This window comes from Callionymus lyra, chromosome 14 (genome assembly GCF_982586985.1).
Source record: "Callionymus lyra chromosome 14, fCalLyr1.hap1.1, whole genome shotgun sequence".
Taxonomy (NCBI): domain Eukaryota; kingdom Metazoa; phylum Chordata; class Actinopteri; order Syngnathiformes; family Callionymidae; genus Callionymus; species Callionymus lyra.
This window is the reverse complement of record NC_141831.1, coordinates 25236030-25250804: the sequence shown is the minus strand read 5'-3', so window position 1 is coordinate 25250804 and position 14775 is coordinate 25236030. Positions and strand designations below refer to the sequence as shown.

The 14775-nt window shown below is 41.7% G+C and overlaps 1 protein-coding gene across 2 annotated transcripts; it reads left to right on the top strand.

Annotated features, from left to right (window-relative positions):
• Positions 1–5331: 5331 nt before the first annotated feature.
• On the top strand, positions 5332–14295 carry mpzl1l (myelin protein zero-like 1 like). Of its 2 annotated transcripts, none has more exons than XM_087807462.1 (6): positions 5332–5471; positions 8409–8578; positions 8802–9012; positions 10049–10175; positions 11184–11289; positions 11555–14295. In XM_087807462.1, the coding sequence occupies exons 1-6, from the start codon at positions 5399–5401 to the stop codon at positions 11654–11656; spliced, it is 789 nt and encodes a 262-aa protein (XP_087663588.1). In that variant the 5' UTR covers positions 5332–5398; the 3' UTR covers positions 11657–14295. The 2 variants fall into 2 exon arrangements, with proteins under 2 accessions (XP_087663588.1, XP_087663586.1); XM_087807460.1 differs by having other exon boundaries at positions 10046–10175.
• The last annotated feature ends 480 nt before the right edge of the window (positions 14296–14775 follow it).

Here is a 14775-nt window from a genome sequence, read left to right as displayed (position 1 = left end):
CGTAGAACTGTAGGTAGCATCATTCATTGTTTGAGTGTGTTGGTATGGGGACGTTTCGTCTCATGAGACTAGTGAGAAGTTATTTTTTGAGCATGAGCGAGCAAAAGTATTATTGACCATTGTCAAGCCCACACCAATTCGAAATCAGTAATTTGAAATGCTAACATACCTGGCTTATTACGGTAATGCCCTCTCCAGCTTGATACTTGAGCATGACTTTAAATAAAAGTCCATTACCATTCGAATAGAAACAGTAAAAATGACAATTCTGCCAAAATTCACTCTGAACTGTTTTTGGTTAAAATCTTTAAACTCTGCAGTTAACAAATTCTACTGGAAAAATAAAACTCCAAGAATGAAACTAACTACATTGCAAAAAACAAAGACACAAGGTGGACTTGAAGCTCCAAATTTTAAACTTTATCATCTATCCTACCAGCTAAAATATCTAACCCAGTGGCTTAAAGATCCAAAGCCTGACTCTTCCTGGTTTGACACAGAACAGGCTCATTGTAACAACCTACTACTATCAGATCTTCCATTTATCACTCAAACACTCAATACTATTATACCATGTCATTGTTATTTTTCTGTATTATCTGTTTGTAACTGGTGAAGGTATGGTAATAAAAAAGGAAAAAAAAGAAGAAAAAAAGGCCATTACCTTTGTATCCAATGATTACAATAAGTAAGTAAGTAAGTAATTTGTATTTATATAGCGCTTTTCAGACCAGGGTCACAAAGTGCTTAAACAATCAAAACAATATTCAATAAAGTATATACTTGAGTTTTCTCTCAGAACACAGTTCGAAGGAGGTTTTAAACCCCGACAGTCCGACACTGTAATAACGGAGTTTGTCCACACGAATGAAGGGCAGACTCAACCACGTGTGTTTGTTTCCAGATAAGCAAATGTCCACGAGACCGGCTTAATCAGCTGTGTTTACTTCACTTCCGTGTTGACATGCGCTGGTCTGACGGGGTTTGACAGCTGATGAGGTAAGTGAAAATAGACCGGACATGTCTATGTTGACCGGAGGTTGTTCCTTCCCTCACAGCGTTGTCAAAAAATCCTGGCGCCATGGATGGCGTCACGTTTGGCGGCAGAGAAACGCCATGGAACAGACGCACCATGGAAACTTTACGCGCGGGGTTGTCCCGCTGTTCTGAGATAAGACGAGGACGAGGAACTGCCGCCCCTGCTGGTCAGGCAGTTGGAGAGGTGCATGGCGGTCGGATCTCACGAGCGAGCAGGTCAGGACCGCCAGCAGAGCTTGAGAATGTACTGGATGCGGTGAGTGATGCGGTTCCGACATGCGCGCGATCTGTTCTGAACTCACATCAGCTCTGGGTAAATTCTCCAGCACATCCCTCGACATATCGGGTTTCTTCAGCTCCGATGACACTAAGGAGTGTTCGGGGAGCTGGGGAGACTTCCGGGGGGAAGAGGGTACATGCAAGACGCATCTGAGGGAGATGTGACTCTTGTGATGCCCTTTCGGGGGTACTGCTGAACAGGGAGGAAGGATATGCGTGCCTCCCGGACACGAGTATCCAGCCCATTCTCCGACTGACAACACAGTTGCTGGAAGCTCGCCGTCATGAAGAAAGAAGGACGGCAGCAGGCGCTGTTATGTCCCTCCTGGGGCTCGTGGCAGCAGCTCACATGGCAGTGCGTGCTGCATATGAGGGAGCTCCAGAGATGGTTTGGTCGTCTCAAGCTAGACCCTAAGCAGGACGGAGGTAGAAAAGTGAGCCTTCCCGTTGTGGCTTTGCAGGACATCAAATTTTTGGAACTCTCTAACCATCCTCAGAAGGAGAGTTCCATTAGGTTGCGTCCTTCATTACACACGTGTTCACAGACGCATCCCTGACAGGTTGGGGAGGCACCTCGGGCCGGCCTAAGCCAGCAGTGTCTGGAAAGAACGGTGTACTTCAACTGGCTAGTGTTGAAAACAATTCACAACGTCCTGCTTCACCTCTCTCTCCCCAACTGTCACAGTCCAACGTCCTAGTGCTATCAGACAGCCACACCGGTTACGTGCAGAGAAGATTTGGCTGTGGGCAGACCATCACCTGCTCTCTCTCAGAGCTCAGCATGTGCCGGGTGTGCTGAATGTAGTAGCAGACAGACTGTCAAGGGGGGCTGTCCAGGACGAATGGGGTCTGTCCGAGGCGTGGCTGCCAAGATGTGGTCTTGGTTCGGTCACACGGTGGCGGACATCTACGCCAAAAAGGAGAACTTCAAATACACATTTGATTCCCCCTCAGGGCCTCTGATTGCCCCCTACTAGGTGTGGACGCTTTGGCCCACTTAAGTTGGCTGGTCGGCTACTGTTTGCCTTCCCTCCTCCGCGGCGACTCCTCCCCTTTTTTCGGGGAGCGAAGCGGGTGAGTCTGAGGTTAATAGTGGTGGCGCCGTACTCCCCGGGCAGAGGGGACTCTGACGACACCCCTGGTGCCGGGTCCGCCTCTCAAAATGTGGCTCTTGCATGGGACAAGCTGAGCGGGACCTGGACATGCTCCACACGCTGGAGAATGCCCAGGCCCCCCGTCTACACGTAGGCTTATGCCTCCAAATGAGTGATGTTCTCTCACTGGTGTGCAGACAGGTCCCTGGACCACAGCTCCTGATTGGTCTCGGCTGTTCTGTTTTTTCCTGCAGCATTACTGGATAACAGACGGACTGTGGCGACACTGAGTCTTCGCATCAGCCATAGCAACAAGGCACGTCGGGTGCTTCGGCGCATACCTACCCTCTGGTGGTGCGTTTCTTGCTGGGGCCTACAGGCTTCGACCTCCGGTGAGACCTTCCAGCCCTCAGTGGGATCTCCAGCTGGTGCTGGATTCTCTCGCAGACCTGACATTTGAGCCTCTTGACCAAGTCCCACTGGACATTTTGTTTGAGGTCTCGCTCCTTCTGGTACAGACATCCACGAAGAGAGCGAGCGAGCCTCGTTCTCTCTCCATTAGTTTGGTTGACAACACAGTTGCTGGAAGCTTGAAGTCATGTGACCTCAGCAGGCGCTGTGTGTCCCTCCTGAGGCTCATGGCAGCAGCTCACAGGCGGCTGGGCTTGCTGAAAATGAGTGACATTTTGTCTTTAAGGTTTCACTCCTTCTGGACCTGACATCCACGAAGAGAACAAGTGAGCTTGTGCTCTCCCCATTAGCCCTGAGTGTCTTCCTTGAGTCGAGGAGTCATCAGTGTCATTGCGTCTGATCCCAGCGTTCCGTCGTCCGGGTTCAGGTCCTTCCGGGCAACAACTCTCACGATTCGGGCCTTCCAACCGCCGCCCCACTTGGACCCTGGTCAAGATCGTCTTCACCTGTTGTCCTGTGCGGGTTTTGTTTTGCGGCGCATGGCCTCATTCGGCCGCTCTGATGCCCAATTTTTTGCCATGGTAGATGTTGGCCTGGTGAGCCGGTCTTCCCTCAGAGGTCTCTCATTGGGTGAGATTGGCCATTATCCAGGCCTACCAGGCAGCGGGTGGATCTGCTCCTAGCGAATTAGGGGCACATCTCACCCGTGGTGTGGCAGTTTCAATGGCTCTTTCGCGGGGTGTTGTCTTGGGAGCCTCTTGGGCATCCACCTCAGCCTTAGCTAGAGCCTATCTCCTCGACATGGCGACAGGATCAGTAGCTCATACTGTTTTTGAGCGATTCCATTCCCCCAGGGCCCGTGGCCCCAATGGATTTGGATCCTGGGCCTGCAGGGCCTTAGTGATGCTGCTGTCAGGAGCGGAATCTAGCTGGGGGTACATTGATCCCGTCGGGTTTTGCCTTTGGTTTAAACCAATAGCGAAGCGGTTAGAGGGCGGAGCACCAATATGAAGTTATAATAACCCCTGAAGTTATAACCCCTGAGTTATCTTCATAATCAATAAAGTTTTACCCAGCAGCCGCCTTTCTTACTGAGTTTTCAGTTGGAGGAAGTGTGGCTGGTGTTTCTCGCCTTCATAGGAAGTGGAGTTCATTAAGCTTTCTCAGAGACGAGGCGGGGCCTCGAGGATAAACCAGTAGCGAAGCGGTTAGAGGGCTTCACACCAATTCGTAGAACCTGAGATTATGAAGATAACTCAGGGGTTTACAACCATATGACTTTCACCTTTATATTTGCAGAATGGGCAAATATATACTATGGCTCTGTGTTCCTCCTTATTTGGAATAACACCCCGTCTAAAAATTGTTATGTGTGTCCAATCCTATTTATGTCCAGAAAACACATGGTTTGTAAAAGGCACTATTACCTACATAGGGTATAACAATATTCTATATAAAATACAATATATTTTAACACTACTATTAAAGAGAGTAATGAACATTAAATTTCAATTAAAGACATCTGGTCAGTCATGCATGCCACATATAAAAAAAAAAAACAAGGACCTAACTCACCTCCATTATTGTTCAAAGATGTTCGCCTTTTCGACTTTCAGTTGGACTTTTTTTTTTAAAGCTGATCGTGACGCACTCACGTATGAAGGACGATACATTAAATAAATACATAACAAAATGACAAATAAATAATTAATGTGTGGATAAATATCAATGTCAGAAAGTCAAAATAAAAAATGCCTTCTGATTTCTGATTCTAATTTACGAACGGAGCCATTTATATATATATACATTTTGTAATTTATACATGTTGACTTTTATTTCTGTATTTATACATTTTGTAATTCAGTTATTTATGTATTTATACATTTCGTCTTTTATGTATTCATGTATTTATACATTTTCTCATTTCGTTGTCCGTATGCAAATTAAGTAGGCGGGTCATTAAGCGAGCAGAGGCATCGTCATGAAACTCTGACGACAACACGCGCTGTTATTATAGAGAATATAGTTGAAGGATTTGATGTAGAGCAACATTTAATCTTAAATTGCATAACCTTTTAACGATGATAATAATAGGCAAAGCAAATAATAACTGTTCTTGAAGTGGAACACAAGTGAAAGCATTGAAAAATGAAAACATTTAACATACACAGTTCGGTCACTTTTAGATTTAAACCTGGGTGTCATCAAATAATAATATTGGGGTTGTGATCCGCTTAGAGGCACAAGAACACCTTGCAGGTCGCACAACTTAATCATGTTTTAATGTACGAACTGCTAATAAAAAACATCTTAGGGTGACTGCATATTTTATAAATACATTTGACTTCATTAGATATTTCTCAAATCTTTTTTTTTCTTAGAGTGATGCAGCTGTCATTGAATTGATGGACGATGGTGCCTTTATTACAATTTATAGTCATCGTCATTTTAAAGAGTCGTTCACATGAACTGATCGTCCATGAACGCCACACCACTCGGCTGCCTCGGCCTCACGCGAAGAAGAAGCAGCTCAGTCGACGAGGGGGAAAAGGCGGAGTCGTGTTTTGATCAACAGAATGGAGTTAAAACGTCTGAATTTCAACACCAGAGGGATAGTTATCGTTGGGTTTCTGTCATTTCTTCTGTCCGGTGAGTGAGGGCTCTGTCGGGAGAGACATTTACACGTTAACCCGCCAAAGTGTTTCGTTAGCTCACAGGTCGGTGTTGTCGGTCCTTTCGAACCAAACTCAGTTCATTTATGTCGCCATTTAACAGCGAATCTGACTTACCGCTTCACAAACTATAAAAACGGGAAAAATAAACACAGAGACAACTCCTCACACGCGTTTTGTGCAATTCCGCAAATCTTTTTTTGTTGGTGTTGTCCGTTTAATGGCCAGAGAATCGTAGCGTGTTGTTGCTGTGGGAGGGAGGCTACCGCCCTGAGAATCACTGCTCTGCGGGAGATGAAGCGCCCGTTCATAAACACCAGGATTTCTGTGCTTTACTTCAACGTGTGCCGTTAGTTTAGAAGGAATTACAAGTCTCTGGTTCTATGTACCAATATTTGAGCGTTCAGAAACAAATAATGGATTAGAAAACCAAATCCATCGTAAACATGGTTTGTTTGTTTTTAACGTCGTGAGCAGCCTGCGAAATAAAGTCAGCTATTGAAGTAATATCGTTTTTAACATGTCTTCAGTGAACTAGAGACTTGTGTTGAATGTTTAAATTCAGAAATATCACTGAAGTTTATGCTGAGGAAGCTGCTCTTCTCTGCTAACGTGTGCTGGTTTTAGCAGAAGTGTTGTTTGGTCATAGATCTGATCTCAGTGATGTTAGATTGTAGCAACCCATCACCACATCTTATCTTATCTTAGTCAGCTGTGTATGAACATGCACATCTGGTTGAAAGATTCACGAGCACATACATGATGAACACAACGAGTGTTTCGATGAGGCCACGCGAGGACAAAGACGACTCCATATATTAGAATGTTCTGATCTAATGTATCGGATATTTTCATAATATAGCGTAGAAAAGAAAACATCCATCATCATAGGTGAGATTGGTTCATGGGTCCTTCAGATGTTAAGGTTATTTTCCCAACAGGTCCTGATTCTCTTCTATGGAGGTGTTTTCTTTTTTAAAATGCATATATACTTCTCAAATACTAGTGTTTTTCTTTGTGTTTTAGTTAATTAAAACTGTTTTCTTGGCCATGTTTAGATATGTGGAGAAAACGGTTAATGATTGGTTCTGTGACACACATCTCCTAGAATGCAAGTTCCTGGAGAGAAAATAACTCTGCAGTTCTGTCATATATGCTCAAGACCTAACTGGTTTGCTGTTGGTTTGGCTACCCATAGGCCTGTCGTCCTCATGCCTGTAACTGACTTTTGTAGGATTAGTTCTGGGCCTGGATATCACCTGGTCAGGTGACATGCTATAGGATACGATCACGTTGTCTTGCGTAGAAGAACAATTGGTTCTAGATTAATTCTAGAGGTAAAAATGTACATAATTATGATGTAGCACTTATTACCATTTCGAAGCTTCAGGAGACAAATTAAGACAGACTGTCGGACAGTGTTGAGAGCAGCCTGCTATACCAATAATACTACGGCAAATCAGTATAGTATCTAGATACACCATTCCTATATCAAAACCTTTCACGGGAAATCATGTATTGACAACCCCAGAACATTTTTACAGAAGAAAACAAGGTGAATATGAGTGGAAAATACACATTTTCTAAACACCTCTCCAAACATGGAAAACTATTTTTCTAAACCTGCAAATTTCACTGCATGTGAAAATATTCACCTGATGCATTGTATTATCATAAACAACTGGGTGTGGATGCTGGAGATCAAAGATAAGGATCAGCCATGTGAGCCGATTACCATATCACTGATAATGTTCACTTAAACTGGCAATTTTTAAAATTAAGTTATGAGTGCTACTGGCTACATGATATGGAAAAAAAGAATCATGAATGTGCCTTAATTAAGACCAATACATGTTTTACTTGCTCCTGAAAGTGAAACAACACAAAGACTAGCATACACAATACAACAACCTTAAATTGTGTCCAAAATATTTGGAATCAGTGTAGAAATGCTGACACACTTTGTAGCAGCCGGGTGTTTTAATTGTTCCTGGGAATGCTGACAGTTTTGGGTCAAACAACATTTACAGAAGTTACAGAAGTTTACAGGGAGTTGAAACAGAAGCTGAGTGGGGGTCACAATAGAGAGGCCTAGGACGGTGTTAAAACCATCACTGGTCACACGACCAAGTCGACTGCAAAAGACACGAAGGAGATCATGTAAATAACATTTACAATGTGTGAATAAAACTTTCCACCTGTTGGTCGGTTACCCACTCAGTGTTGTGATTATAAAAAATCTTCTAAAAGCGCAAGGGTTTCTAGCTTCCGTGTCAGAGGTCGCACATGCGCAGTAAAATCCATTATGTGAACACTGTGAAATAGTTTAAAAATAGTTTATCAAAGTCTCATTAAGCGCTTCGATTAACACATTAATGTCGACTCCCCTCGTATTTTCCCATCCCCATTCTGCCTTGTCAGTTTTTTCAGTTCAACTGTCGCTGTTATGTTATCTCGCCACTGACCTCCAAATTTTTCAACCCACCTAAAGGCGGGTTGAAAAATGTTGAGTATCTGGGAGACTGGCTGATTCTGGCATCTTTCATGAGAGCGGTGGAAGATGACAAGATCAGATTTTGCTCCCCATCAAACACTTGGGGTTTTCTGTAACTTAAATGAACGATAGTTTTACCCTTTGTCGGCCTTATGTTTTTAAAGGTATCTCTGTATTGTCTACATAACAGAGCAATAATATGAATTTTAATGTACATTTTAACTAGCAACAAGCTTGATTAAAGTGCATAATTTGTTAAAATTACACAAACACTACACGTGGCCTGGAGCTTCATGTCTGTCATAATATAGTCTTGCATAACTGCGTCACAGTTGTTGTTATAACCTTACCTTGTTGGTACTTTATCAATGTTTCTGTGGGATTTTAAATTGGCAGCTTTATTTTTCTTTCCTTGTTCAGTCAGTAAACCGTCACTGGCGATCGAAATCTACGCTGATCCCGAGGTGGTCGTGGTCAACGGGACCACTGGTGTCCTAAAGTGCTCCTTTAGGTCCAGCCAAATCGTCACTACCAAAAGCCCTGTGTTGTCTTGGAACTTCCAGTCCCGCCAACCAGAGAGTCCAAAGTTGGTAAGTACTAAAGTATATTCTGTTTTGTTTTTTTATGCCGAATTCTTGCTGAACTGGAATGACAAGAAAATTGCCGTGAATGACTGAAATGTCGCTTTAGATGCAATCCGGCCACCCCTATGAGCAAACTGTAACAATACATATCTAAGATACAGTCAACCACCATTATGATGCCGACCTCATGAATGTAAATCCAGATTTCAATAACTCCTTCTCTTTCCAGGTCTTCTACTATAGTAACGGTCAACAATACCCGGGCGACACTGAGTTCAAGGATCGAGTGCAGTTTGTAGGAGACATCAACAAGAGAGACGTCTCCATTCAGATCAGCCCGATCCAGTTCAGTGATAACGGGACCTTCTTATGTGATGTGAAGAATCCCCCTGACGTCACAGGAACCGTAGCACGGATCGAGCTGCGGGTGGTTCTCAAAGGTGAGTAGGGAACGGAGCCGATCTAGGCAGTGTAGATCTATGTTTTAAACTGACATAACACGCCGGCATCTGTCAAGCAGTGACTAATAACAACAGTGTGGATGTTTGGAGGGGGAGGCATGCCACGAGATTAAACAGAACTAAGCATCTAAAGAAACATCACAGCCTTGGAGAAAATAAAATAAACAAGAAAGACTAACTAAAAAAAAGCAGTTAGCCGTTCCTGCTATTTTTCAAAGATGCAAGAAGTTTCCAGCAGACTGGGTGTATATATAGATATATATATATCTATATATAGATATATAGCTAGAGTGAGCACCGGTAACCAGTTAAATGCTTAATTTCAATAGACACTTATGCTTTTTATTCAAAGCATTACCAGTATTAACTCACAGTAGGTAAGTTCATATTTAAACACTGGTATCGGTATTGGGACCATAAAGGTGGATCCGTGCATCTCTACTCTCACAACTGTCACTTTCTGAGTCAAATTGTTTATAATGTGAAGATCAGCTGTTGCTCATGTGACAGCTAAGATGTAGAGATAAACCAGTAAACTTCCATCTGCCGCATTCTTTCTTTTGTCGTCAGTGTGTGAACCTCCGTTGACAAGTGATGACTTGTTTCCTTCCCCACGCTCGTGTTCTGGATCCACTTGGTCATGTTGTCATGTGGTCGTTCACATGAAGCTCTTAACTGACACCTGATGATTGAGCATTTTTAATTAATTAATTAATTAATTAATTACTGGGTCAAAAAATCACAAGCACTTGCCTGAGTCAAGAAACTTTTAGTTAATGGTAGGAATAAAAAGCTGATTTTAAGAAACCTGTAACCTCATCAGCCACCAGACTTGTAGGAAACAGTCATAAAATTCAGGAGAAAATGATAAAAATGGGCTGTAGATGAGATCAATAGAAGGAAGGTAGAATAATATCGGCAGTAAAAGGAACTTTCCGATTCTTAGGTTTCGAGGAAGAAGTTGAGTTAATGCTTTAAATCATTGTTGTGATGATGTCATCTGTCTTCCCAGAAGCTCTCCCTCCCTCCAAAACCACCATCATCGTCGGTGCTGTTTTAGGCGGCTTGGTGCTGCTGGTGCTGGTCGCTGCCGGCATCTGTTTTGCCGTGAAGTATCGTCAGAGCCGTTATGACTATGAAGGGTAGGTTCAGTTCACCTGAAGTATCGTGACATTAACCAAACCTCCCTCTTTTTTGTGAAAGAAAAAATCATTGTTGACCAATTTTTTAACTCCTTGTGTCCTCGTGATTTCTCCACTTGAGTGCTAACATCTGTCCCAAACCTAAAGACAAGCAACTTTGACCTCTTTCAACAAGCACGTGAATTGAATGGCATGTTTCTGACGTGCCCCAAAACAAGGCAGAATTGCTTTTTGGAAATCTTGGTTTTCTGGGGTTTCTGTTTGGTGGCGTCTCTTTCACTCGCACATCTCTAATCACTGTCTTCATTTGCTTGTCCACGTCTTCCTCATTCAGCCTTTTCTTGCTCCCATGGCAAAAATAAGTGTTTGATTCTTTCAAAATGAGCAAAGCTTTCATGCTCCATGTTCTTTGTTTGCTGGAGGAGAGACTGGCATCACATGAGCATATGTCTGGATTTCAGTTAAACGATTTAAATTGGAAGAAATAACTCGAAGAAATGTTGAACTTTTGTTTTGTTATTAGGTAAGTAATTGCAGTAAATGTAAAGCCAACACAACAATCTGTCCAAAAGAAATACAAAAGTTGAATGATAACGCACACATTTATCACTTAGCCTTGATCAAAATCATGTATGATGAACATTAACATCCAGTAAAGAAACCATTTGGATGTGATCTTCCCTCTGTTGTAATATAAGTATTAATAATAATGAATATTTTAATAAAATCATGATTTGATTACAAGAAACTGCAAAATACTTTAGTTAGACAATGTTAAGAAAATGGCTCAGGATCTGTCAGAAGCCACACATACTATATATATATATATAAGTCTGTGAACAGAAATATAGACTTGTGCTGGGATCTACTAGGGTCAGATTAGCTGTTTGGGGAAGGGTTGGTGATAAGATTGAAGAGATGTCTCTCCTCCGTTCGTCTCCTCGTGTTCCATGTTTTCATCACATTCTTGTGTTTTTGTCTCATCGCCACCAAACCTGAACACACCAGCTGCACCTCTCTGGACAGCGTCAGCTCTCAGGCTCCTCAGCCCAGGAAGAAGCTGGAGGCCAGTCTGGAGGGTTCTCGGGCCACCAGCCCCTCAGGGCCGCTGCAGGTACAAAGTCCTGAAGCCCCAGAGCCTCTGTTTATGTTCTCCAATGAGGGCCCGCCGTTCTCAGAACCCTTTGATTTAGCTCCAGCGTGGAACTTTCCCTGATATTTACTCTTACTTTACCTGCCGAGGAACTAGTACTACTAGTTAATAATTCCAATATGGGAATGGCTGCAACAAAGACATACTGATAAGAGAATACCACCGTTACCTACAACAGGTGTGTGTGAACATGTGTGTAATTATTATTTGTCTGTGTTGCATTTAGGGACCGGTGATATACGCCCAGCTAGATCACTCAGGCATCAAAAGCTCAAACCCATTCCAGAAGATGGAGCCGGTGGTGTACGCCGACATCCGCAAAAACTAACCAGAAAACGGACCAGAAAAAAGTTTGAAAGAAAAGTACAAGATCTCCACCGGCTGTCCGGAGGCTTCATCTCAAGACGCATGATGCTGTTCAAGTATTAGATATCGTCTAGTGTGCTTAAAAAAACAATTCCCGGCAGGTGTCGGAGACGAGAGGCTCATTCCACACGTACAAGTAGTTGTGATATTTAATATTCAAATGTTTGTGGCACCACAACATTGTTACATCAACAGAAGATCATGTTGGTCCAAACTATGATGAAAGAGGGAGCTCTGGGTGTTCAACAGCCAATCCAAAAACACAGAATATCGGATCTACTTCCAACATCTATCATTTGATTTAGAAATATTTAAAACTTTGTTCAGCTTCTTGGCGTTGAATGGCTCATCCACTGTGGCTAAAGCGATTGGCATCTTTAGTTCAAAGACTTGCAAATGGAATTGAACAATGTGTTGCAAGCTTGGCTGATGTCAGCAACTTAAACAATTAGCAAGAATCTTTGTTGACAAACAACCTTGTCCCTTCCATGGAGAATTTTTAGCCGTTACATGTCATTCTTTAACAGTCCTTTTCAAAATGTTTGCTGCAGCCTTTGGAAAGTGCAGTTACTGACAAATGTCTTCAGCTCAGCCAACCTGAGCCTGTTAGCCAACAGTCTTTCTGACGTACATGTAATGTGTATTCAAAATGTCTATTTTTCAAATGAACACTTTCACAACATTTATGCCCCAAACCCTCTCAGTTCCTGGTTTGTTGGGAAAAGATGGATCTGTGCTGGAATCTTTGTTAGTGCCACTCGTCGCTGTTTTGAACTCCATTTACCTGCATGCAGTGCATTTGATGTCACTAATGAACGCCAGCTACTGAGCTGTTTGACGTACTTCTACTGTGAACGTTGTGTAAACTCTGGGCATGTTGTCGTGGTACTTTGTGACACAAAAAGATCTCCCTTTCCTCTTCTTTGGACCGTTTTTAAACCTTTCTTGTTGTGTGGAATTGTTTTTTTTCTATTGAGATGAGCTGCTAGCTGGAAATTTATGTTTTCAACTTTTAATATATTTTTAAAAAAGAAGAAAAAAACGGTCCACTGAAGCAAAACATTGTCATGGAAGTCGATCAAACATTACTACAAATGCTAACATCAATATCTAAATATCTTTTTTGTAAAAAGCTCTATCTTTTTTGGGCCAAATATGCCAACAATATTTTCATTTTATTCTCAGTTGCTTTAAGAACATTCCAAACTCTGGTTTCATGTTACATTAAATAACCAAAATTTCTGTTGTTACATTGAGAATGTATTTGGAAAACGTCTTTTACTGCATTTATTTTACCTTAATTTTCCACTCATGCCTTTGTGCTGTACATCATTCCAGGTTGGGTCGCTCCGGATCCTTGGGAGGGGGAGGGGGGATTCTGTGCAGGAAGCTTAAGTCTGGATTATTTGTTGTCGATTGTTTTAGCTTCAACACAAAAAGACACAATGACCATTTGAATTCACCTTGAATTTCCAATCATGCTATGCTTCGCTGATAGTTTATGCGCATCATAGGCGTCATATATTTGCAGGTTTACTCTAAGGGGCAATTGCCTTTTTAGCCACTTCCAAGAAATCAATGTAAAGAGTCATCAGTTGCCTTTTTTAAATTATGTGACAAACTAGTGTTTTCCATCATAGCTATTTACAGTGGGTATCAACATGCTCTGCGTCTTGTAACTCACTCGCTTAGAGGTGACCTTTACACATCACTGTTATATACCTCTGTGGAACATTTCTCTAAAAGGATAGAATATAAGATTTGAAACCTTCTTAGTCTTTATTCTAATGGTCAATGATAGATGTACACATAAAGACAACCACATATGTGTGGACTGTTTAAATGCTAAGCGGGGGTCTGCAGAAAGTGTGATGCCAGTGGAGAAATTAGAGAAGTCATTCCACATCTGCTAGTTTTTTTGCCACGCTTTCATTAGCATTAAGCTAAGCTAATTTTAGATTCAGACATTTAAATAAAATGCTATTTTTGTTGCTGTATGATCAAAAATAAGACCAAGCCAAAACAATTGTTAATGTCTCTATGCCAGCTAAATTGCCATCGTAAATTGAGTAACAAGCTATTGTGCATGAAGATAAGGTTCGGTCCCGAAATTTTGCTTTAAAATATTAAAACATTGCTTTATTTGGTCCTAAATCATGAACCTGTTATGACACAAGATGGTTTTTTTTGTTGCTCATTGTGTCCTTTTGTTCAGAGGCTAAAACCTGTTTTCTGTTTCCACAAAGTTGTAGAAAAAAAAATGTGATTGTTTACTCCTCTTAATTCCATATAATCAAAATCATGTCCGTTTGAGAAAAACCTGTTCAGTTAGAGTGACGCTCGCTCGTCGGGTTGATTCTTGTTTTTTATTTTTCAATGAGAAATGATTGTGGTTTATCTGCACTACGCCTGTCGAACCAGAGTTTTCTTCTGTCACTCGTCTTAAACTGGAACATTTGTACATTTAGTGCCTTTTACATTTCATCACCGACTATTGCTCGAGTAGAAAAGAATCTTATAATTTACGTTATTGTATTTTTTTATAAACAATTTATCACATCTCACCGGCTCAACTTTTATATAAAACTGATTTTTGCCCAACTCAACTTGTCTGTCTTTATTCCCTTTAACTGATGCATGACACCAGAGCTTCTTGAGTTAATATTATTTAAATAAGCAAAGCATGTTTTTACATTTGAATTCCAAGGAAACTTTGATCTGTCCTAAAGTGAACCTGTTATGCATGTAGACAGAACGATAAACTATATAAATCCCTTTATATTTATTTTCCAATGCAGTCAAGCCACACACAATCAATCATAGACATTGTTCAAGTTTGTATTCCACAAGTTAGATAAGACAGTTTAGCTAAACCCATCTGTAACAATTGACCCAGGGACAATCACCCTACAATCCGGTGGCCCCAAAACTGTGTATATATTTTTTTCATATACAGTGCGTGACAAAAATATTGCAGCATCCATTTTTAGAAGGTAAGTTATTTTGTAGAGTAGCTAAATAAATGTTTGGCTCTTTAAAGGCCTTATTAATCCTGGTTTGATAAAGATCTACATTTTAATG

Coding starts and splice junctions, on each gene's coding strand:
- mpzl1l (XM_087807460.1), top strand. CDS start 5,399: ATGGAGTTAAAACGTCTGAATTTCAACACCAGAGGGATAGTTATCGTT. Junction 5,472..8,408: donor TCTGTCATTTCTTCTGTCCG/GTGAGTGAGGGC, acceptor TTCCTTGTTCAG/TCAGTAAACCGTCACTGGCG. Junction 11,290..11,554: donor GCCCCTCAGGGCCGCTGCAG/GTACAAAGTCCT, acceptor TGTTGCATTTAG/GGACCGGTGATATACGCCCA.